We start from the raw sequence: 26,190 nt of genomic DNA on the forward strand, positions 1-26,190 counted from the left end.
CATTCAATTAAAGAGTAAAAGTCATCTACTCCTTTATGAGGCTGATTCTTCCCATCATTTCTTTCTGTTAGAATATTCTACAACATACAGTGTCAAATATTTATGTCTATGGCATAATACAATTTATACATTTGTATGATAAGGGATTACAGTTCTCCTCTGTTGACAGTGATTCTGACATTTTTACATTATACTTAGTAAGTATTTCAGAAGAATCCTTTTCTCTTTTTTTATCCTCAGAAATTGCAATAGTATTGAAAAATATTCTAGAAAGATATATACCTGAGCAGTGACCTGAATTTTTCTGTTTGGTTTCAGGTTTTTACAGGATCAGGTAGCTTCTAGGCACTGGCATCTGCAGAAAATAAAATTGTTGTGGGCAATTAAGTGTTAAAACATTTATTTTTTTTCAATTTCTCAGGAAACTTAACATCAGTAATGGTAGACAGTACAATCCATGCATCATGGAAAGCGTGTTCTATACAATACCATCAGTCAGGGCAGATTGTTGTGTTACTTGTAAATTTGTAAGAGAACAACAATGTATACAGCACAGCTGAACTTCACTTTCCTGGTCATATGGCAAGAAAATAAGAAAACCTATTAGCTGTTGTCACCAGAAACTTAAATTATAAGCTAATTATTCAGAAATTAGCTCACAACTCTACAGATTTTCCTTCCCTGCTAAATTGAATACTTCTGTTGGATATTTTCTACTGCACTCTGATATCATTACCACGATATTAGTCAATGGTTGATAAATGCATATAGTGCTCCCTGCTGTGGTTTGGACCCATGATTCATAGAATACATTTGAGAGGAAAATCTATTCTGTTTTGACATTTTCAAGCAGTATTTTCTTTTTAGAAATAGGTTGTCTAGTTTATTTGAACACTTGGGCATGCTTTTCATTAGTTTATCTCCTGATACACAGATGTTTTGTACTTGTTAATGTTACCTTTCTCTGCTTGCTGATGCTTGCAAGCTATGTTACATGCTGCATACATGTCAAGTACAGAACTGAAGATAGTTTTAAGTTAGAACTTCTATTGCTGAGAAGAAAATTTTTTTTCTGGATGGAGAATTTAAAGCCAGAAATTATTCTTCTACTTTCATTTTGATTATTGAATATTATTTTTTAAAGGATTCACGGTTTCTCTTTGGTTTTTTTCTGGGATTTTAATTTGTTTGATAATAGTTAGGCAGTTAAGCATCAAGCACCCCTTGTATTAAGCCAGTTATCTACAGAATTTCAGGTTTGTCACAAGCCAGAATTTCTACTCACAATTTGCACATCAAAGTATTTATATATATATATGTGTGTGTATACGTAAACCTAATCAGTATTATATACTTAATCAGTATTATGTGTCTTGTAGGCATGCTTTCAACTCTTCAACTCATTCATTTTGGAGTAAAAGAATAATACCTTTTTCTGCTGTAACATCAGCAACTGCAAGAACCTGGGTGTTTCAGTGTAATATTGAGGACATAAAGGTGTTTTCTGGGTTTCGCCCTTTTTTATTTTTCTGTGACAGAGGGTCCTCATGCAAGATCATAGAAAGAAAATGAACCAAATCAGTCAGTTTGTTTTAAAACCAGTCTTATTCTACTTGTAATGTTTTTTTTACTTTGTAACTAATTGGTTAAAAAATTACTAATGCTGTGCAATTGTGCAAACAACTGACTTCAATGTATTTCATATGTGGACATGCAGATTTTCAGATGGGTAATTATGACTGTGCAATAGTCTTGTTTATTACTATCTTTCTACTTCTAACAGGTTTCAGGAGGGGATGATGAAATTCAACAGCTGCAAAAGGCTTTACTAGATTATCTGGATGAGAACACAGAAATTGATGCTTCATTAGTGGTAAATTTCAGCTTTCTTTCATCAAGAATGTTTATAAATAATTTCAGTAACATGTGCTGAAGAAAATTTTTTTGATTATATATATGAGTGCTTCAGTTAAATTGTCACCCTTACATATACTGTTGATTGTGTTTTCCAAAATAATGTTGATGCATTAGATTCCCTAAATCTCATTATAAATATGTTAATTTTCTTTTTCTGTTCATCCTGCCGTATTTCTCCAGTTTTCTCGGAAGTTTTATGTAGCTCAGTGGTTCCGTGATACAACTATGGAGACAGAAAAAGCAATTAAATCTCAGAAGGATGAGGATTCATCTGAAGGAACTCATCATGCAAAAGATGTTGAGACCACAGGACAAATCATGCACAGAGCGGAAAGTCGCAAAAAGTTTCTTCGCAGCATCATTAAAACTGCTCCATCTCAGTTCAGTACATTAAAGTATGTTTCAGTACCACTTTCTTCTTTATTAGCCACGCATTTGATGTTTTAAATAATTTTTTGTGAACATGTCCTGATTAACGCATGGAATTTATTTCAGGATGAATTCTGATACTGTGGACTATGAAGATGCATGTTTGATTGTTCGCTACTTGGCCTCTATGAGGCCGTTTGCCCAGAGCTTCGATATTTATTTGACACAGGTAAACTGTGACTGGAAGTGTTAGTACAGTGAGACACAGTCTGATTCTGCTTCCAAACACTTTCACAGCCATATACTATTATCTGTCCATTGTTGAGCAGGGGAATTTATAGGCCATGATAACACCATGTGCTTTCATATTCTCTGTTGATGGCAAAAGTGATTACGTTTCTTTTTTTTGCATGTGTTTTGTATGTTATAATGTGCACGCATTATTTGATTTATTCATTTATGGTTATGGCCAAATCACTGTATGCGCACAGTAGGAGAATCATTACAAAATGTTGAAATAATTTTCACAACTTCTGTAAGATGTTTATTCCTCTGGTAAGATTAACTTATGAAATTGAGCTTAATTTGATTTGAAAGTAAAAGCCAGATTGGCCAGTTGTTTGCAGTGCACATTGCTGTCACTTTGGAACCTGCTGTTTGACCAGTGTAGTTTCTTGCTTTTTCTGGGAGAAGGGCACTAACACTGGCACAGTGCCATCTTTGAAATTCAGTACTAGTTTAGGTTGCACTACTTAAATTGATCTGCATACAGACCCATTCTTAGAGTGCCCTTGTCCAACTTTGGTGTTCAAGAGCCATGATGAAAGCCACAACTGAGTGACAAAAGTAGAATTTAAATTTAAGAACCTTATAAGCAATTTTAGAGAAGTAGCAAATCATGGTAAATATCCATGTTCAGTTTTCAGTGCCATGAAACATCACTTACGTGCACCTTTTAGTTCTGTGAGAAGATAAACTCAGCTTTTAGTTATTATTATTTTAATAATATTATTTGCATATTATTATGCTACATTTTTGCTCTTAAGTATTACTTGGTACCTTCCCAAAACAATTGAATCTGTGTTTTTGTTCTCTTCTAGATTCTGCGTGTACTTGGTGAAAATGCAATTGCTGTTCGAACAAAAGCCATGAAGTGTTTGTCTGAGGTTGTTGCTGTAGACCCCAGCATTCTAGCCAGGGTAAAAAAGAAAATATCTACCATGCACGTGTCACCCTTAAAATAAATCTTTATTTCTTACTCTGAATCTTTTTTTCATCTGTTCTTTTTAGCTGGATATGCAACGAGGAGTTCATGGGCGGCTAATGGATAACTCCACTAGTGTAAGAGAAGCAGCGGTGGAGCTGCTTGGACGATTTGTGCTCTGTCGTCCTCAGCTTGCTGAGCAGTATTATGACATGCTGATTGAAAGAATATTGGTACGATGACTTGTGGTATTTATGGTAAAATAAGTGGCATTGGAAAATTTGCTTTTAACTGACCTGTTTAATAAATTGGAATTGTTTGAATGGTGAGCCATCATGCTTTTAGGGACTACCTTGTAAAATGCACCACTTGCTTCTAGGGATGCTTTATTATGTTGAAAGGTGAACTTCTACAGAAAGTCACACAGCATCAAGACCAGGGCTATATTCCTTTTGATTCCATTATTAGTGCTCAAATTAGCTGTGTCATGCTTTAAGCCCAAATAGAAGTTTTGCACACACCATGCAGCTGCTCACTTCAACCCCTGCATCTCTTGCCCCGACCCTGGTGGAATAAGCCAGAAGGATTGCAGTAACTTTACATGTTGAGATAAGAATATTTAATAATTAAAAAGAAAGTAAAATACAATAAAAATATAAATAATGATAATAGAAAGGAAACAAACCATTGGTGCACAAAGCAGTTGCTCACCATCTGCTGACCAATGCCAGAGCACCGTTCCCAAACCTAGATTTACTGTGCTTTCTAATAACTCCCCCTGGGTTATATACCAGGCATGACATTCTATGGTGTGAAGTATCCCTTTGGCCAGTCCAGGTCATGTGTCTTGGTGTGCTCCCTCCCAGTTTGTTTTGCCTACCTCCTCATTGACAGAACATGAGACAAGGAGGGAAAAACAAGTCCTTGACTTGGATAAACACAGCTTAGCCAAAACTTAAACATCAGTGTGTTATCAACACCATTGTTATTCTGAATCCAAAGCACAGCACTGTAACAGCTACTGAGGAGAAATTAGCTCTATCCTAGCTTTAACCAGGACAAAGTGAAATAAGGAATTTTGCTGCGTATTTGAAGTCTGAAATATGAATAATTGAGGGCAGCTTTTCTATGCTATTTTTAGTGTTTCAAAAGGTTTATTTTTTTTACAAAAAAGTGGGGGTTTTTGTCCAGTTGTTCATTGTTAATTTAACTGTCAGATAACATTAGCTTATGGTATCCATGTCAGGATTTTAGTCAAGTACTACACATTTGCTGTACTTACATGATAAAACAAGTTTGTGGAGGCTTTTGGAGATAAGTAAGGTCATGTGCATATAATACTACATAAAGCAGTTAAACCTGACATTCAGATTCAACAGATTTTGAGTAAGGTGATTTGAAGTGAAGCTCTTCATCTGTCTCCGTAGATGAAGCCTAGTAAAATGCAAATGACTGTCTGCATTTATTTTATCCATAAGCTTTATCCAAAGGCTTAAAGTATTACTATCCAAATCTATAGGGGATCTTGTGTGTTTCAGTAAAGTAGCTAAAGCATCACCACATCTGGCTTTTAAGTTCTTGAGTAAAGAAGTGGATTATACAATTGCAACATCATGAGCTCTTAGATGGGAGTGTATAGATGGAGAAGATGTTTCAGCATTCTGGGAACTCAGCCAGAGCCTGTAGAACAAGCTGAGCTTTTGTATAAATGCATTCCAGAAGATTTTAGTTGCTTTTTCTAAATAAATTTTGCAAGTCAAATTGGGTGATCTTCAAATATTAATTAATATAGAACATAAATGAATGTTTCTGATTTGTTTTCAAGAGTGTAATTCTTTTCACAGGATACTGGTATCAGTGTCAGAAAGAGAGTCATAAAAATACTTAGGGATATCTGCATTGAACAACCAACCTTTCCCAAAATTACAGAAATGTGTGTGAAAATGATTCGGAGAGTCAATGATGAAGAAGGCATTAAGGTAGAATGAAACATATCTTCCAGAATTTTAATTATTGTTACTTTAGTGTTTCCCCATTTTGACAAAATTTAAAAAATATTTAATTTCTCCTTTGTAATATTTATGACTTACGAATTTTTAAGAGCTGATATTTTTGCTTTCTGTAATTCTCTCTGACTTCTCTCCTTTCTATCCTCTGTTTTCTGTAACTTCTTGCTAATAATCAAAATATTTTTAATATTTTCCAAAGATTTTTTTATTCTTGCGAGTATTTTCTCTGGTGCTTCTCTTTTCTAACAAGGAAAATTGGCATATAAAACTTTGATTTCTGCAAGTCAATAAATTTTAAGTAAAAATTAACTATTTGACATTAATATATACCACATGTAATTATTAAAGTATTAATCTAATTATTAAAGTATTAAATATAAAGTACTCATCTGTGCTAATGTTCAGTGAGGCAGTTTTTTCCCCCTGAAATGTTGCTTATGTACTCATACTCTACCCTTTGTGCAGTGTGTATTTGTAGAAGGGCACAAACCTAATATAATGATTATTTCATTTAATTTGACAAAATTATTTTTAAATTGTTGAGTAATTAGGGACATGGCTGTAGTAATTTTGTATCACACTTTCAGTAAAATTAAAAATTTTAAAGCTGCAGCAGATATTTTTACCTCTTGAGGTACGTTAATGTAAAGTGGCTTTTTGAGAAGACTCTTAATCAACAAGCAGATGACCAGCTAGAGCCAAGGTGCTGCTGGAAAGGGAAGATGACCATGTTCTCTCCCCTCCTTCGTCTTACCTTTTTAACAATAACAAAAAATGAGGCATAAACTTCGATACATTTTTTTAAATTTCATGAAAGAGAAGTAATTTTGGAATAATTTTTATTCACTTGCATTCTATTTTATATTGTCCTCCATTCAAAAACATTGGAAGGTAACATATTTCCTATATTTGTGTGTAGAGACTTGGCTTCTCTCTCTTTCCTACCTTGTCACAGCTGTTTTGTAAAGTAGAGGAACTGCTGCTGCAGTTCTGCTGTTTGTTCAGTTGTCAGCTTCTCAGCTGTGTTTTTCTGAGGAATACCAATTAATGCAGAAAGATGGTAACTTTATTTATGCAGCATCAGTTCCCATTGTTTCATTGGACTGAAGTTTGACATGAGATGAGTGTAAATCCTGTAATAGTAATCTGGGTCCGTCTCAGATAACATTTCCTACTACGGTCTCATTTAAGATGTGTAATTCCTTATGAAAAGGCACATATCATCAGCATATCTGCTCTATAGATGTATTATATAATACTTATGTGACAATGTAAGTTTATTTATTTATGGTAATATTTTATTTTCCTTTAGAAATTAGTAAATGAGACATTCCAGAAGCTCTGGTTTACTCCAACTCCACACCATGACAAAGAAGCAATGACAAGGAAAATACTAAACATCACTGATGTGGTATGTTAAACAAATTTGAGTTGTGTGCAAAATTCAATTTTGTTTTTAGTATCTTAGAAACATTATCTGTACTTTTTTGAACACAATATGTCAGACAGTTCCCCTTTTTATATTTCCTGACATGAAATGTATGCCAAATATATTCATGTGATGGAAATTTTAAATGCTCACTAATCTGCTGGCTATAATAACTGTGACCACACTATGTTCAGCTTCTGTTGAGTACTTGTTCAGTTAAAACACAGCCATTTTCTATTTATATGTGACATTCTACAGGAATTGCTACTAGCAGTGTATAGTTAAGCCTACCTAAGAACTTGTCTCCTAAAAGAAAATTTTCCTCAAACAATTGATAATCTTTATTTGGCAAAGTTAATGAGCTGTTTTAATAAATGCAAGGTCATGGTTTTACTCAGAGTAAACTGATGTCTGCATAATTGTATCTTACTATTTAGGAGCAGCAAATTAAATAGCATATCTCCAAAATACGAAAACCTATTTCAGATAAAAATGTTTTAATTTGTAGTGAAAATACATTGTATAAAACCACTGTGCTGAAAAGATGTTTTAATATAAATTATTCAAAGATCTAAATTTCAAATAAAAAACCTGACTTCATTACTTACAATTATAGGTTTAAACCTTATTTTTCTTTACAGTGTTTTTAAAAATTACAGTCTAGTTTGCATTTTTTCTGTCTGAGAAGTCAGTCAATTTGACTTCTGTTTAATTCTCAGTTCTCCTGCAAGTTCTAATTTGAGCCACCTGTGCGCTGTTCCTGATATATGATAGCAGTGAAGGCTTGTTCTGTTTATATAAAAACATGTGTATATATATATATATATGTGTATATATATATATATATACACACACCATATATATATACACACCATATATATATATATATATATATACACACCTAGATAAATATGTGTGTGTGTGTTTGCGTGTGTGTGTACTTTTCTCTGATGCCCAGTGACGGGACACAAAGGAATGACCTGAAGTTGTGTGAGGGGTGGTTTCGGTTGGGTAAAAGCAAAAGGTTGTGTTGTTCCCCCAGAGGGTGGCTGGGCACTGGAACAGGCTCCACAGGGAAGGGGTCACAGCACCAAGCTTGACAGAGTTTAAGATTTGGACAATGCTCTGTGAGTCTTGGGGTGTCCTGTGCAGGGTCCAGGATGGGACTTGATGAACCCTGTGGATCCCTTCCAATTCAGTATCTGTGATACACATGCTTGTCTGTTTTCAGTATCAGGATTATATTTATACATAAATTTGTGCAAAATTTCCTACAAAACGGAAGCTTATTTTGCACTAGGAACAGCAATCTCCAGTAAAGCATGTAGGCTTTGTGTTGTATGAAATACAAATTCTGGAGTCACTAAAATGGTAGGAACTATTTTTCAAATACAGAAGACCGTTTCTGATCTCCATTGTTCTTATTGCATATAGAAATGTATACATGTTTGATGGTCTTTTGAGATGACATCTGTATTGAAATAAGTTTTGCTCAGATGCCTTATTTATTAACCAATTTATTCTCCAAAATACTTACAGGTTGCAGCTTGTAGAGATACAGGGTATGATTGGTTTGAACAGCTGCTTCAAAATGTAAGTAATAAATGTTGAATGTATAGTACAAACATGGTTAGAATTTTAGTGTTCCTTTTGCTTCTAAAATACATAGAATGGGAACTCCAAGAGCAGTCCTACAACAGGCAAATTCAATTCCTGCTCTTTAACATCTGAGCTTTTTTTTCTATCTTTCTCAGTGCAGTTTTCTTTGGCATTAGTTTCTGTCTTTGCAAGTGATCTCTTAAAAATACTCCACTTCTTGGTTTTGGGAGGAGTATCATTTGTTTTAATTTCATTAGTTCTTCAGTAATGACTCACATAATACAAAGTTCATAGCTAAGATACTTAATTCTGAAATAAGGTATCTAGTGATGTCAGGTTTTTTTAAACAGTAGATAACTGTATTTTCACATCCAGTGTATTATCTACACAATTTATGGAAGCAGTGGATCTTCAGAGAATAAGTTAATTCTGCATTATATTCTACTTATATCTAATACAATTCTAAGAATTGAGCTTGGTTTGGTATATCTCTTAACCTGTGTTATCATTCTCCACATCTTGCATGCACTGGTTAATTTTCAAGCAAGAAAATCTTTTGATTCCACTCTTGCCTGGAGTGTCATGAAAATAAATTATCAAATAAATCAAAGCCTCTTCATTAAGAGCCTCTTCTCTGAAGAAAAGTTTGTAACACCATCTCAGTCCTTATTAGATACTAGAAGAATCTTCATGGACACAGTTTTACTGCCCAAACTCATATGTAAAAAGTTTAAATAAAGTGTTGACATACAACTATGTTAGATCCTCATTTGTTATTTTAGCTTAGTGTCAAAAACATTTGTTTTGAATTTGCACTTTATTTCTCTAAGCATTTAAAAAATCTTCTAACTCCTGCTAGTTTCTGCATTATTTCATTAAGCATAAAGCAGCTTTCATCCCGATGCAAAAAATAAGGAGAACTACTATGGATTTTTATTAGTTACTTTTTCTTCTCATGTTGCTTTTTTACTTCCTGTAACTTTTTCTTCACTATGTAAGTTTCATGGAGAATTAAATACTTTTGTAGTCTAAAATCTTTGTGTATCTGTAGTAATTGTTATAACACCAGCATATATTCTATGCAAATGAATGCAGCTTTAACACTAAACCATTTTCTGTTTCATCTGCTACAGCTGTTGAAGTCAGAAGAGGATGCTTCATATAAACCTGTGAAGAAAGCCTGTACCCAACTTGTTGACAATTTGGTCGAGCACATTCTTAAATATGAAGAATCTTTATCAGGTAATATTTTTTAAAATTCAGTTAAAATCCTTTGAAATTTTTAAATGCTATGATAACAGTTGTTAAAATCACGTCATTGCAAAAAGTTACTGTTCTGGAATTCCTGTTACAAGCTGATTATATTAAATCATTGTTCTTAAGTGATGAAATTTAAAGTACTGTGTAATAATAAAACTTCCCTAATCTTCATTAGCTAACCACAATAGTAGAATTACTTCTAAAATAGCTGGTTCAAGCTTTCAGATCACTAAAACCAAAACTAACATGGCAAATTGAATTTGCATTAATATGGTCTACATTTGTAATAGGAATAATTAGCTGAGCTAGTCTAACATTTACAGTAAGGAGTTTAAAAACTGGTCTTTGATACATCTTTGCTTCTTTTTTCAAGTCTTTTGTAGTCACATATAATTGTTAACACAGTATGTTCCCATTTCTAATAAGACCATTCCGTTTTGATCTTTAAAGAGATGCAATGAAAGAGATACTCAAGACAGTGTTTAGACCATATGTTTTTCATTGCTTAAACAGTACTTGGTCTTACTATCCTTTTTGTATTTTCTAATGTTTTGCAGATTCTGACAACAAAGGTGTGAATTCCGGTCGCTTGGTTGCTTGCATAACCACTTTGTTCTTATTCAGCAAAATAAGACCCCAACTAATGGTCAAACATGCCATGACCATGCAGCCATACCTGACCACTAAATGTAGTGTAAGTAGAGACAATCAGTCTTTTCCCTAGATAATTGAGCATGAAAATTAACATCTGTCTTGTATACTTGATGAAATTTAAGTTAGGAAAAGAAAATTTTTAAATGTGGAGTTTTTTCATGAGCATCATAGCTTTCGAAGTTACTAGATCTTTTTGGCGATCTCTGTAGCTTTTATGATGTTCTCCCTCATGCTCTATCTCCATATTTTGCAGCCAAATGAAACTGAGTCCTGTGATGCCTCTTTCAGTTTCTCTCCTTTCAAGAAATAGTTTCTTAGAATTGCTTTAGTTTGCAGTCACAGTCTTAAAAGTACTTAATGTTTAATATTTGAACCTTAAGACTAAGGATAAAGTTCCATAAGATAGAGTGATCGAATATATAGCAAATGTATGAGAAGAAAAAAATCTTCATCATTTTCCAGACATCATTTCTCATTTCTCTAGCTCTAGTGTTCTTGTATTCCCCTGTAAGACATCGTAGAGAGCTCTTACACTGAAACCCTCCCCCAGTCAGGTCTCTGAATCTTTGCAGGGGTTTCTGCCATTTTGATCTGGCCCCCTGACTGGGTAAAAGGAGCAGGGCAGGATCATGCACCCATTGCTCAAGGATGATGAGCATCAGTGGGTGGCAGCAGTGCTTTTCAATAGGTGAGCTGCCCAGGGCAGGCTTAAGTGGTAATTGTTACCAACTTAGATTGTAGATACAGCCTGACATTTTGCAGGCATTTTCCACATTCTCCAGGCACATTTCCAACAGGTTCCTAGAGCTGCTTGAACAAACAGTATAAGAAAGACTTACCTAAATATTTACTTGCTGCAGCTTATTTAGTGGGTTGCAAATGGTTTGTTTTGTATTTACATATGGTTTAGATGAATCACAGAATTACCACTGACAGCTTGAACATGTCAAATAGTTTGATACTAACATTCAGGATTTGTACTATCCTGATTAGCAAGCTGGATTTGTCAAAAGTCAATTTCTGGCAGTGTCTCTTTGGCAGATGTTTTCCATAGATTGCATACAGTCATGATAATGCAAACCACTAGTAATTTAATTGTGTTTTCTACATTTATGCACATTATTACCTTCTGTTTAAGGTGCATTAAGTCATAGCACAACTTCATTTTGTTGCTGATACCTTGTTTTCAGGTGTTGTGTCTTCTCTAGTGTGCATATCTCAGGAAGAGTTCCGAGATTTCTTATAAGACTCCAGAAAATTATCAGACCTGAAGGTTTTCAGGTCTGACAAGCCTTGATAAGAGGTGTAATTCTGTTTATCCAGACTTTTTTCCCCCAAAATGCCTGCAGTAAACAGATTTCATAATAATATGTAATTTAATAGCAGATGTAAAATATATAAATATTCTTTTAGATGTTTAACAAATATTTTAATTAAGTTGGAGTTCTTGACTGTCAGTGCATATTAATAGTACTTAGCTTATCCATGACCAGGAGTACTAAATACTATAAATTAAATAATTAATATTTATATTAAGTATTAATGTTCTGTTAGATAATATATTAAAAATTATATTAAATACTATAAATGCTGTTGTTTCAGACTCAGAATGATTTCATGGTGATCTGCAATGTTGCAAAAATCTTAGAGCTTGTAGTGCCACTAATGGAGCACCCAAGTGAGACCTTTCTTGCCACTATTGAGGAAGACCTCATGAAACTCATCATCAAATATGGCATGACAGTAAGTTTTTAATTGCTACTATTCTACTGATTCCATTTCACATGACTTGAGTTTAAAGACAGTCTTGTCTTCATTATGAAGATAACTACTGAGTCACAAAAAAATCAGTGTTTTGGGTTTACCAGGGTTTCCACATGGTTTTGCTCTGTTACAATGAGTTTGAGTAGGTTTTCAGAGCAATCTAGGTAGGGACATTACTTTATATCTGTTAGATTGTTAATTTTAGTTCAGCATAGCTTTCCCTGCATAACTTCACAATAATCTGAATTTAAACTTCTAAGTAGATAATTTATTTGTTCTTTCTTGTTCCTAGGTTGTTCAGCACTGTGTGAGCTGTCTTGGGGCTGTTGTGAACAAGGTCACCCAGAACTATAAATTTGTGTGGGCCTGTTTTAATAGATACTATGGTAAGCAAAAGTATCTGTCTTTTCAGTTTTGAGTACAAGTCTTTTCTGAGTGATACACCACAATTAAACTCTGTGATAAAAACTTTTATTTTACTGCAGGTGCACTTTCTAAATTAAAAAATCAACACCAAGAAGACCCCAACAGTACAATACTTACTGCCAATAAACCAGCACTCCTTAGATCGCTTTTCACTGTTGGAGCACTGTGTCGGCATTTTGATTTTGATCAGGAAGATTTTAAGGGCAACAGTAAGGTAAAATAACTTTCATTTATTCCCCATGTCTTAGGTATAATGAATGTTCTACTTCAGTTTGAAAGCACATTATTCCTAGTCTCCCAAAGGTATATATTTTTTCATAATACATATGGTATAGCTTTCTGGTTTTTAAATCCATGATTTTGCAAGGACTATGCAGTAAAGTTGTGTTTCTCCTTTCTTTTTATATATATATATATGCTTTCTATAAGATATTTAGAAACATGTATTTCATCTTCAAATAGCAATTATTTTTGTTCTAATTTGCCCAGGTTAACATTAAGGATAAAGTACTTGAACTGCTGATGTATTTTACAAAGCATTCAGATGAAGAAGTACAGACAAAAGCCATTATTGGTCTTGGTAAGAAATATTAATGTTTTTTTATTATTCTGCTCCAGTAGACATTATTGTGTATCAGTACAAATTCACGTATTTGTGTAGTCACAGTAGTATTTGCTTAAAATCAAAACTTACAGTATATTTTGGTCATAGCAAAGTTGTCAAAGGGTTGCTAGTAATATAAGTCTGTAGCAGCCTGGCTGCTTTTGACAGTGAATGCCTTTTGATGTGTAACCAAGTTGTAGAGGGCAGCAAATTTCCAAGGTAATGAAGATGCTGTTTTTTTACTCCACATGCAAGTATGTTGTAACTCCAAACCTTATTTTTCAGTCCACAAGGTAAAAAAGAATGGAAAAACTTGAAACATTTGAGGGGGTAGGAACAGGAATTCTGCAGGAGTCAAGGGAACTGCTGTTTATAGTAGCTGGATACCTTTGTGAGATTAGTATGGCATTTCAATTACTTGCAGTAGAAAATGAACTGCCACTGACTTCGGGACAGAAAATCTGAGAAAATCTTGTTTGGCCAGAAGGGTCTTGGTGTCTGCAAGAGCTCAATCATGGTTATTGCATGGTCTAAAATAAATGGTCCCTAAGGCCTCCAAGGCCTGAGAGCCTCCATTGTATAATTTAACTGGACAAGAAATTGCCTCATTTTTTTTGCTTTTTAGCTGACTTTTCAGATATCCTACTCTAATACAGGCTAGAGAGGGCTCTGAGGATAAGGATCATGACTGAATCTTCATTTCATATTCTATGATTTAAACAATTTAAAGACAGTTGAGCAGGATTAATGGCATTGGAGTTGCCTCTGTTGTATAGCAATGCGGTGATTCTCTGGAAGACTTGCAGTTTTGCTAGGCATTATGACAATGTGGATGATACTTACCTGTAATCCAGTCCAATTAAATTGCATTCTGCAGAATATCATATGTGGGGTAGGGTCTGTATTCCTAACCATAGACACGATCATTCTGCTCATGGGTATGGAGTATGTCACATTTGCCAAAAATGATGTTTCTAAATTATAGACTGAACTGTGATCTGTTTTATCAGAAGTCATTCTTCTGCCTGTAAGAATATCAATCTTTAATTAAACCTCACTGTTTTAGTGATATATTGATTTAATCCAAGTACTGATTCTGAAGATAGCTTTTGGATTTAGGGAGATGTGGTAGACAGTGGAAATTTCCACCTCAAGCTGGTCACTGAGCAAAGTTGTTGAACTCATTCAATGTTTATGAGCATTACAGTGAAAAGGACTAGCAAGCTAACTCAACATGTATATATGGTGAAAAAGGTCATGTGAAGAATGTACTGTCCTGTCAGCCTTTCACTTCAGTAGGGACACTCAGCAGTTGTAGCCTACACCTCAGGATGTGCCACTGCTGTTGAGGGATTAAGCCTAATCCTAATGTTAATTATTATGGTTGTGCTTCTCTTACAGATGTGTACTTGAAAAACAAGTTGAGGATATAAACTTGTTAGTAAATTTAGCTAAACTTTAGAGTACCTAATAGTTGATGTTTTACTCAACCAAGCTCAGTGCTTATGCTAAAGATTCTTAATAGAGTGAAAACAAAGGTGTGAAGAGAAATGGTGAGACAGCATCTCTGAGATGTTAATTCAGTCCTTAAAAAAACATACAGCAGGTGCCTTTCTTCATCTCCTATGACAGCCTCTTTTGCCAAGTAAGATCTTTTCCCCAGTTAACTGGGGATGGAAAAGTAAGAATTTCCCTGAGAATAGTGGTGATTTAGATTTCTTAAAGTGAATGAAGAAAAAGATTTATGAATTGTTACAGATACTTCCATATGCTTTTCATTTTTAAAATTAACCATAAAAAATGGGTTGGATTTGTACAGAGGTAATCAAGTTACAAACATCAATATACACTTGTATGGACCACACAATCGTACTACATATTCCAAAGACCACCCTAATTTCTTTTTCTTCTCCTTTCCATTTCTCTCGCCTGCTTATCTGCTTCTTGTTTTGGGACTGAAATGAGATCTGAAACACACTGAGGACTTGCCTTGGACTTAGCCTTTACCTATACTGTCTTTTTGTGTATGAAGCCTGTTTTAAAAACTTGACTAAATCTTTCCTCTGTTACAGATATTTGTATATATTGTTCTTGTATAATTTTATTTGCTTTCATTTTCCCCCCATTTCTCTCTCATGTTCCTATTTTTTCTATGTGCCCATTTAAAATCTGAATTTTTTGTGATCATAGAAAATGCTTTTCCTAAACAGTCTTAAAACCAATTAATTAGTTAAATGTAAATTAAATTAGAATGTTATATTCTCATTACAGTTTTTTTAAGATACTCCATAAGAATTTGTCAGCAGCACTTCTAAATCTACATACATTATCTAAAATGGTATACTGTCAGTAATTTAGGAAAGGTTTTATTAAATACAGACTTAAGAATAGCCAGTTCGTTGGCAAGGGTAAGACAACAGCTCAGAACTGTTCTGTAGTGTGTGTCTTCCAAAACATGTGGTCTTGGGAACACTTCAGATGATCTTCAAGAGAAGACTACAATAGGTGTCTGAGAATGATGGCAAGAAGTACAGATTGTACTATGTTCCCTGATGTCTGTTTTTTCTATTATGATGTTAAATACTCATGGTATTTATCAATTTTTCCACATTTTCTCTGCATCTCTATGAGTCACATTTCACAGTTGCAGCAAAATGTTTGTCTCTAGATGTATTAGAATGTCTAATACATTAGAATGTATTAGAAAAATAGCAGATAATTTTTGGTAACATTTCTTTCTCATTCTTATGATAGCTCTTAGTCATAGAGATGCAGGCTACTACACTGGACATGGTTCCAGACGTGTATAACTTTCCGTGCAGCTGTCCTGGGTCAATACTCCATTTTGTCCATCAAACAGAGTCGTGGTAAATAGAACTGCCATGGCTATCAGAATTTCTTGTTAGCAATGGATGATGTCCATATGGAAGTGTGATACTGTTTGGACTAGAAAAAGCTGTGCTACTGGGAGGAGATAAATTTCATACCTTTCTTCTGAAGAACTTAAAAAGCAGAAATACAAATTCTAGATCATAATAATGAGAACCATTTCCTCTTTTCTCCACTCTTAGGATTTGCGTTTATACAGCACCCAAGTTTAATGTTTGAACAAGATGTGAAGACTCTGTACAACAGCATTCTTTCAGATAAGAACTGTTCAGTAAACTTAAAAATCCAGGTGTTAAAAAACCTCCAGACCTACTTGCAGGAGGAAGATACACGTATGCAGCAGGCAGACAGAGACTGTAAGTGCTCAATTCTTCTGTGGTCATGAGCCTTGCAAAACCTGACTTTGTTGCATACACTTACTATATATCTGTGTTGAGTCACTTAAATTGTAAACAAATCAGTAGTATTGTACCCAAAGTATTTTACAATTATTTAAAAATGGGTATATGCATAGATGTATTATTTACTTCCAAGATGTACAAATATTTGAACCAATCCAGAATTCATGATTGTTGTAATTATGGTAATAATATTTTTTATCAAAACTCCTCTGAGCTTAATTTGTAGATAAAAAATAATTACAACATTTTTAAAAATACTTTATTAAGGAATTAAGAGTTGAATTAAAATTTCATCTATTTTTTGATATGTGTTTATACATTAGATTGTTCTGTGTTTCATGAGATCATAAAGCCATTCTAAGACAGCTGAAATATGTATTTATTGTGAAACTCAAAGATCAGCATGTATCAAGTGATGGCAAAAAAAGAAGTACTATGATGAGTATGCTATTACTTTTGTCCTTTTTACAGGGAAAAAAGTAGCAAAACAGGAAGACCTGAAAGAAATGGGTGATATTTCCTCAGGGATGAGTAGTTCCATCATGCAGCTATATCTCAAACAGGTCCTTGAGGCTTTCTTTCATAACCAGTCCAGTGTACGCCACTTTGCTCTAAATGTCATTGCACTGACATTAAACCAAGGTCTCATCCATCCTGTTCAGGTATGATAGGCTTTTGTGGTGGGACTTTCTTTTATTCATGTTTTTAGAGGCTTTCACACTTGCTACATAAATTTCCAGGTCTTCTCTTCTACTTATGTTACATCAGCTTCTTACTGTAGCCAGAGGCCTTTACAGAAGACATATTTTGAAATCTGCTTTATGTTGTTAGCCCACAAGACTCCAAATGCTTCATTTTCTGATTTTTTGATTAAGATGTAAAACCCCAGGCAATACCTAAAGAGCATGTAGATATGCGCATTGGAGCATAATTCTTCACAACTTTGAGTTATATGCCAAAATATTTTCTTTATTTAGTTCTTTATCCTGTGTCAGCTTGCTTCCACCTCAATCCCTATATCCTCCAAGCACTGTGGAATTCCACAGTCAGTGTCAGAGCTTCAGATGTCATCTCCATCACTCTATGCTTATATAATGTTTTGTAATTAATTTTTGGTGCTGTAAACATTGCACATGTTCAGTCATAAGTGGTTTTTTGGGGTTTTTTAAATGCAATTTTCTGTATTTTAAGTTCACTTTAAAGTTTGAGAAAAAGGGAAGTACTACCTGAAACCTCACAACTTCTTTAGAGTGCTGGTGTCTCATAGTATTTTGTTCTTTTTACTTGAAAAAAGGGTAGTAAGTTGCATAGACCTTCCTATTCTAATTTCTGCAGTAGAAACAAAGAAAATAGACTGAGAAAGAGGAGGTACAATGCCTCTGAATAACTATTTCATTTGTTTTTCAAGTGTGTGCCATACTTAATTGCTATGGGCACAGATCCAGAGCCCTCTATGCGAAATAAAGCTGACCAACAGTTGGTGGAAATAGACAAAAAATATGCTGGGTTCATTCACGTAAGTAATTCTAATTTAACATTTTACAAAATACTGTTATGTTCTCTAGAGCTTTAACACTTCAATATGCTTCAGCTCCAGAAAAAGAATATAAAGTAAAAAAACAAACAATAACTCTAAGCAGTTGTAAGATTACTCCCCTGAAAAACAGGAAGGATAATATAATTTGAAGTGTCTCTTCTAGTCCAAAATCTCCTTTAATTTATGATTCAGATTAATAGCTTCCACACTAAATAGTATTTAAAAGCCTTTATTGATAAGAGGTAAGGACAAGTGCTTCATAATGTTTAGCGGTGATTTTCCTGTATCAGTGGACTAGAATAGAAAACACCACGTAACAGTCAATTGTTAGAATATATATTATATTAGAGTGTGCAAGGCACCAAGGCTTTATAAATTGTAATCGAAGCAGAAGCAGCATAGGAAGCTGTTTACCTCTGCTGAATCTTGCTGAAAGCAAAAACTAAGGGCTATGTAAGGATGTGGAGTTGTGGCATACTGCCAGTTGTGCTTAAGATCTGAAATTAAGCTGCAGTATTCTCCTTACTTTGGAAGATTGCATTCTATAGGACTTCTCACATGTCCTTCTTTGTATTCCAGTGCATTTGGGCTGTTGCACTGTTGATGGCATCCAAACAGATAACTTATCCATTAAGTGAAGGCTAGTAATTGCAATTTGTTGTGTTAGGCAGCTGGCTACATAAGACAATGTATAGACACATAGTCAACTTTGCTGAACAACAGCACAGGTAGTAGAAAGACAGTTGGCTATGTAGCCTAACTAGAGAATAAGTTTGTTCTTAAACTAGAGCAAGACCATTGAAATGAGTAAAATCAACTGGAAATTATTGGATATATGAAAAGAAAAGAAACAACAACAAAAACCAAAATTTTCTGTTTGTTAGTCCTATTGTACTCATATAGATTCAGTAATTGGTTTCACTACAGGGGATACCAAGTATATACATGTGGTAGAATATTCTGTTCACGTATGAAAACATTTCAATGTTCTTGAAAAATGTTTAAATTGAAATACCTGGCTATAGTGGATAAACAGATTAGCTGTATGTTCGTAGCAGAATTTACAGTCAAAGCAGTTCAGAAGACATTCTAATCTCTGCCACAGGTTCTGTTTGACAGGTCAAATCTCTTTACCATCTCAAAAGGTAGTATTGCCTCAGTGCATGTTTTTAATTTAAATTTCAGATGAGCATCCCTTTAAAAGGATTCAGTTGTTCTGCTTTGGAAGCAATGTTTTGTATAAAAATTAATATATTTCTATTTCAGATGAAAGCAGTGGCTGGTATGAAGATGTCTTACCAAGTACAGCAGGCAATTAATACCTGCCCAAAAGATCCTGTGAGAGGTTTTAGACACGATGAATCATCCAGTGCACTGTGTTCACACCTCTACTCCATGATTCGAGGGAACCGTCAACACAGACGAGCCTTTCTAATTTCTTTACTCAACCTCTTTGATGATACTGCAGTAAGCACCACATTTCCTTCACTTGAAAAGAAGTTAAAATGCAGCATTAGAAGCTCCTTTTATAATGTATTTTAATGACATAATTATTGATAGCTTTGTCCCCAGTGTATATTTTTCACTTTCTAATATAAGCTATTTATCTGTGTAATAGAATGCATGTTGCATCACTCTGTACCTTTTTACATTCAGTTTGAACTGATCAAAAATAATGTATCTTCAGGTATGACTAAATTTTGCATGTATAGATGTTTACAGTGCTTTTAGGGGGTTATATAGCATAAAAGTTGTGGTCACGTTTTTTGCTCTAGATTCTTGGGAGCGCTGCAGAAGTATATGAATCCAGGATATTTCTACATGTATTTATGTGTAATTTTTTCTTTAACTTCCAGAAAACAGAGGTGAATATGCTTTTGTACATAGCAGACAATCTAGCCTGTTTTCCTTACCAAACACAGGAAGAGCCATTGTTTATAATGCATCATATAGACATCACACTATCAGTTTCTGGTAGCAACCTACTACAGTCATTTAAAGAGGTACGTGCATTTTTATTTTATTATATTTATGGTGGTGGAAAAATAAGCTTCTCTATAATGTGGTCAATTTTTCAGTGAATGCAGTACCATTATTGTTGTGTGCACCAGTTGCATTACTTGGCATGTAAAGAATAGTCAAAAACCAAGCAATACTGTCTGTTCTGACCTTTATCTGCTAGACACTAGTCAAAAACTCTACTTACATTGCTGCTTATATTATTAAAAAAGAATGATGAATTTTGAGATCAAATCTGTATAATTTCCCAATATGTCTGAATAACAGTTAATTGTATGCATGTAAAAACACATGAACCCAGAATCATCGTGGAATACTAATTTGTTTGTAAAATTTAATTTGTTTGTAAAATTGTAATAATAAAATACAGTTGGCAGTTCATTTTGTTATCAAGTAGCTGATGGCAGTTGCATTTGTTGCCTGAGTGATTTAAAATGCATTGTTTATTGTGAGACAGGAGTGGGCAGTATTCCTTAAGTCAGTGGTAAGAACCTGAATCATGATGAAGTACCTGTTGTTATGGCAACACACAAGCCTGTGAGAGGCCTCTGCTTCTTAAAGACTTCAGTGTCTTCCTTTCCTGAACAGCTGTTACAGAAGAAGGTGCAAATTGTCAGGAAGCAGTTTCTAGAATGTCTAGTTTGACAAATAAACACGAGTCAGAGATGATGCCTGAAAGTTCACAGCTTGAAATGTACTGTGCTTTAAATTCTCACCCTACCAAAGTTGATTTGCTAGAAAGAGACAATACATTTTTCAGGTTGAGAAGCAATGTGTAGCATGTAGCTCCAAAAGGTCCAAAAGCTGCTTAGGTCTATGTCCTGAAAAATCATACTATGTGCAGTAGTAATGCATATGTGAAATTCTGTAGATCTAGAAGTAATCATAGAACTAATTATAGAATCATAAGAGGGCTAGGTTTGGAATGGACTTTTAAGATGCCTTGTTCCAACCCTCCATTATGGGCAGGGGCACCTTCCAATCTGGTCCGCTAGACCAGATTGCTCAGAGCCCTACCCAGCCTGGCCTTGAACACTGTCAGGCATAAGGCAGCTGATTATTATTATTAATCATTATTAATTCATTATTAATATGATTACTTTGGTCAGCAGTGTAATTAGTGTCATAGAATTTTAAGAGACAAGGATTTAAAGCCACCTTGGACACCAAAGTACATTATGGGAATCGCCATGAGACACAGAAATTATATTCAGGTGAAAGAAAAACAGAATTTTCATCCTGATTTATTGTGTTTGGTCTTCTACTGTATTTTGCTGTCACTGCTAATGAACTTCAGGAGTCATTTAATGATAACATAGCAGGGGAGTGCTTGTTGCTTCAGTTCCTTCTGTATGCACCTTGCAAGAAAATCTGGGTGTTGGATAAATTTTTCAGTATATCTTGGCCATAAATAATTTAAAGACTATCAAGTTATAAATTAATAACATTGTTCAGCGAATTCTCTTTAATTTAATGTAGTAATGATTTTGGACAGATTATTTTAGGAGTATACATGATATTACTTATCTTAATTTTGGAATGTGTCTTAACTTCTCTGTCTTGCAGTCTATGGTGAAAGACAAAAAAAAGGAAAGAAAGCCTTCATCAGATGAGGAGACCGAGAGTGACAGTAACAGTGGTAGTGGGAGTGAAAGTGAGGGGGAAGCTTCTAAGCCTCGGAAGTTACGGAAACGAGTGGACTCTGATTCAGATTCTGATGAAGAAAATGATATAAATGCAGTGATGAAGTGTTTACCTGAAAATTCAGCTCCTTTAATTGAATTTGCTAATGTCTCCCAAGGCATATTATTACTTCTGATGCTGAAACAGCATCTAAAGAACCTCTGTGGATTCTCTGATAGGTAAGACTATTTAGATAATGGGATACTTGTTATGCAGTGACATTCTTCCATTTGTTTAAGTTGATTGTAACTACCTGTTTAAGCAATACATTTGTGTAGCAGAGAAAAAAAATTTATTAAGTTGAACTTAAACCAAATTATTTGATTTCTTACCAGGCTATCTATTGTATATGGAATGATTCAGAGAGAAATACTTATATTGGAGGTTTTAAAAGCTTTTTGGTCAAATTGCTCTGGATTTTCCTTTAAAGGTCTTCTCTTTTGTTTTCTTTAAACAGTAAAATTCAAAAATATTCTCCATCTGAATCTGCGAAAGTTTATGATAAAGCTATAAACAGGAAGACAGGAGTGCATTTCCATCCAAAACAAACTTTGGATTTTCTGCGAAGTGATATGGCTAATTCCAAGATCACAGAAGATGTGAAGAGGAGTATAGTAAAGCAGTACTTAGATGTAAGTAAAGTTGCTTTGCAGAAAGTCTGTAATCTTTTAATACAGTATCAACTTGAAAGTACATTTCAAAATGTTAAATTCCTGGTTATCTTTATGTGATGTGGGATCTTCTTTCAGGATGTTTAGCAGGACTGTATTTCAAAGATTTCTAATGAGTTTAAACTCAGTGATAATTAATTTCAGCTTAAGGATATTCATCTTTATGGAGTATTTTTCAATTTCTGATATCCATGGTGTATACCTGTCCCATATTACTTTTTCACTTTATTCCTGACTCTTTCTTGACTCATCATGAGAACAGAGACCTGATGTGGTTTATTACCCTGCACCAATAACAGTTAGATAAAATTTGCCATTTGGGAAACACAGGAAGAAAGCTTTTGTGTATCGACCAAAAAAAAAAAATCAGAAAGTTAAGTTTGTAGAACACAACATGAACTGTTCAACTTGTCTGCTGTTTGTTTTACCCTGTTGGGGTTTTTTTGCTATTTGTTTCTAACATAATGTAACACATTATAAATGTTCATGTTTAAAGTTACAAAGTGAACTGATCTTCTTTGTTTTAATAGTTCAAGCTCCTTATGGAACATTTGGATCCTGATGAAGAGGAAGAAGATGGAGAGGTGTCAGCTAGCACAAATGCTCGGAACAAAGCAATTACCTCGCTGCTTGGAGGAGGCAGCCCTAAAAACAATGCAGCTGAGACAGAGGACGATGAAAGTGATGGGGAGGATAGAGGAGGAGGCACTTCAGGGGTGAGGCGGAGGAGGAGTCAACGTATTTCGCAGCGTATTACGTAAAATGATTTTTATGTGCTTATAAATGTCAGTTTATTATATTAAATGTACACCAAGTAATGTAATCCACATGAAAAAAAAAGATTTTGTAGATAGAGATTCTCTACTTAACCGTTTATACAACTTTTGTAGAAAGTTTAACAGAAAAGACAATAAAAAAAAAAAACAAACTAGAAAATGAGATTTATCCCGTATAAAAAGTTATTAATTTTCCTTTGGAATGTACTGTGTGTTATCCTTTTTATTGTTGCCAAGTTTTTATGTAGCTTTATGATTCATGTGTATATATAATTTTATATATCAATAAGAGATAAAGACACGGGTACAAATTAAGAGTATGTGGTTTTACAAGGATATGTTAACCCCTTGGCGCTGGCGGTCGCGGTGCGTCTCATTGCCGGCAATGGAATGTGTGCCGGGGAATCCCAACTCCCGGCGTCAAGGGATTAAAAGCAATAAAAGCAATAATTTCACTAAAGTTCTTTTGTGTAACACTTGGTCTTTTTTCCCCCCAATGTTTTAGTCATTGAGAAGGTCAAAACGAAATTCAGACTCTACGGAGTTGGCAGCACAGATGAATGAAAGTGTTGATGTCATGGATGTCATCGCTATTTGCTGTCCAAAGTACAAAGACCGACCACAAATTGCAAGAGTAGTACAGAAAACCAGCAATGGCTTCAGTGTTCAGTGGATGGCAGGCTCCTACAGTGGCTCCTGGACTGAGGCTAAGCGCCGTGATGGCCGCAAACTGGTGCCTTGGGTAGACACTATTAAAGAGTCAGACATTATTTACAAAAAAATTGCTCTAACGAGTGCTAATAAGCTGACTAATAAAGTTGTGCAGACTTTACGATCGCTGTATGCCGCCAAGGATGGAACTTCCAGCTAATGAATTTGTACATGCAGCCAAATTTACAGGAATTGAAATAACAGAAAAACTTGAAATACCAACTTACTGGCAAAAAAAAAATCAGTTAAATGAAGAGTAAGAATGGAACCTGGGACGCGGGGAAAAAAGAAGGAAATGTTTGGTAAACATTTTTGTGGGAGCTTCCTTCGCTGTTGTGCAGCAGAAACTTCTCAGTTCATTTTTACTCCCACTGTATTATAGTTTAACAAAAAATTGTTTATATCTTGAAAAAAAAAAAACCTTTCTGTTTAAAAAAAATAAACAAGTGAATGTTGGAAATTAGTCTGTTAATGTTCTTAATAAAGTGTTCTTGGAGTTTAACCTAGCAGCGGATGGCTTTCTTTAGCTTAGCCCAGTTTCCAGGAAAGCATTGTTTTTCCAGGCTGTAAAAGTGGCAGAATCTCCTGGATATATAATTTATTCTGTTGAAGAAAAAAAAAAAAAAAGAAAAAAAAGCATGCAGTATCTATGACCTATCTGCAGGAGGAGTTTTTGTAAATGTAGATTTTGATGTATTAGGTCACCCTGAAATAATACAAGAAAAGGGATCCCCAGCAAATCTGGTGGAACGAATACTGCAATAAATTTTTTTACTTCTCTTTGTTACTTGTCTGTTTCCATTTGAATTTCTTATTGTAAAGATCTGTTTAAATCCATTTATATTATTTTGCAGTCTTTTATGTAAAATTTACTATATCAGTGGTTTTCAAAACAAGACATAAAATATTGTTTATACAGTTTGTATAGACTGACTTCTGAATAATTGGTATCTTTTCATTTTTGTCCCTAGAAGGGTGTTAACACAAGTTAACTCCAGGGTTTTATTGTATCCTGCAATATTTAGTATTAACTATATGATTTAGCACTGTGCCAAACACATTTTCAAGAGTACATTTTGATATAAAAAGAAACTATAGTTTATTCCTTGTATGCTTCAATTTCTTTCTAATGCTGTCCAAGTGGTAATTTATGATAGTTCAGATTTGGGGAAGGCTGAATGACTCTTCTGCTTGGGCCGACTGGTCATGTACGCATTTCTCTGGGTTAATGTAGAGAGGCTTGTGTCAAGAGGAGCTAGCTACCAGTGTCAGAGGAGTGAATGGGTATGAGTCTGGGCAATTACACTACATTCCTTCACAGATTAATTTTTAAAGAAAATGTTTGTATATTAGACTAATTTTTTTACTAATTGAAAGATGTTTTCACTTTTGTAAATTGAAAAAAATGCTATTGAATTCTTCAGAAGTATTTGCTTCAACTGCCTTGCCACAACCTTTCATAAGCAGTTTGTATTCCTAGAGAGCAAGAAAGGCAGCATATTTGCAAATAGCAAAAAAATCTAAAAACAGCTAAACTTTTAGGAGTATATTAAACCCTGGTGTCTTTTCAAATGTATTTATTGAAAGCAGGTGTTCCTCAACATAGTTATTTTTCTATTATGTTTTGTTTCTTTTAAAAATTTAATATATTATAGGGGGCTGTTTTTATGAAATTAACTTGCGGAATTTTAATACATTTATTCAATTTGTGAGGAATAATAACAGTATTTCAAAATATTGATATGTTAAAAACTCAAACAACCCATTAAACAAATTATTAATAACTCCTTAGAATCCAGTTAGTAAATTGTTGGGGAATGCCTTTTTGTTGTTTCACCACTGGAATTTTTCTGAACAAATTATTTAGCACCTCTGTGTTTGGTAGTGTTGATAGTGGTCTCTTCACCATATAAAAAGCCACCTCTTGGGCTAAGATCAGTATTGTTAAAGGAGGGAGAAGTAGAAGAAGCAGGTGTCAGTATTCTGCAGCTCTGGAAATGGGACATTTTTGTAGCAAACAATGTAAGACTGTATTTCTCTGGGCCAAGTGCAGCCTTTATACTGGCAAACTCATACTTGGAGACTAGAGGGGTTATATGACATGTCAGATATTACTGATAAGCAGAGTTGAAAATACTTCACCAAGAAACTCCCAAGTGATAAACCCAAGGATTTCATACAGTTGCAGTTTAAAATTACGTTGGCTGTTAGGAATTTCTGATGCAATTATATTAAAGCATCTTATTTTTAATGGGTAATATAAATATT

At 34.4% G+C, this 26,190-nt stretch overlaps 1 protein-coding gene across 6 annotated transcripts in view; it reads left to right on the top strand.

The window, feature by feature from the left end:
• The window catches only part of NIPBL (NIPBL cohesin loading factor), a 158,749-nt gene extending 134,040 nt beyond the window's left edge, over positions 1–24,709 (top strand). For 5 of the 6 annotated variants that reach the window (XM_072921996.1, XM_072921998.1, XM_072921999.1 and 2 more), the window contains 23 exons: positions 1,784–1,873; positions 2,098–2,312; positions 2,413–2,515; positions 3,387–3,485; positions 3,577–3,723; positions 5,335–5,469; positions 6,812–6,910; positions 8,468–8,521; positions 9,661–9,769; positions 10,345–10,481; positions 12,044–12,184; positions 12,498–12,591; positions 12,691–12,845; positions 13,121–13,211; positions 16,307–16,480; positions 16,997–17,187; positions 17,934–18,041; positions 19,329–19,529; positions 19,919–20,065; positions 21,648–21,943; positions 22,222–22,396; positions 22,966–23,151; positions 23,717–24,709. In XM_072921996.1, coding sequence (XP_072778097.1) covers positions 1,784–1,873; positions 2,098–2,312; positions 2,413–2,515; positions 3,387–3,485; positions 3,577–3,723; positions 5,335–5,469; positions 6,812–6,910; positions 8,468–8,521; positions 9,661–9,769; positions 10,345–10,481; positions 12,044–12,184; positions 12,498–12,591; positions 12,691–12,845; positions 13,121–13,211; positions 16,307–16,480; positions 16,997–17,187; positions 17,934–18,041; positions 19,329–19,529; positions 19,919–20,065; positions 21,648–21,943; positions 22,222–22,396; positions 22,966–23,151; positions 23,717–24,082 — 3,513 coding nt within the window. In that variant the 3' untranslated portion in view covers positions 24,083–24,709. Of the gene's footprint in view, positions 1–1,783; positions 1,874–2,097; positions 2,313–2,412; positions 2,516–3,386; positions 3,486–3,576; positions 3,724–5,334; positions 5,470–6,811; positions 6,911–8,467; positions 8,522–9,660; positions 9,770–10,344; positions 10,482–12,043; positions 12,185–12,497; positions 12,592–12,690; positions 12,846–13,120; positions 13,212–16,306; positions 16,481–16,996; positions 17,188–17,933; positions 18,042–19,328; positions 19,530–19,918; positions 20,066–21,647; positions 21,944–22,221; positions 22,397–22,965; positions 23,193–23,716 lie in introns of all 6 variants that reach the window. The other variant, XM_072921997.1, reaches the window with a different exon arrangement.
• Positions 24,710–26,190: the final 1,481 nt, after the last annotated feature.

Source organism: Taeniopygia guttata, chromosome Z (genome assembly GCF_048771995.1).
Source record: "Taeniopygia guttata chromosome Z, bTaeGut7.mat, whole genome shotgun sequence".
NCBI lineage: Eukaryota > Metazoa > Chordata > Aves > Passeriformes > Estrildidae > Taeniopygia > Taeniopygia guttata.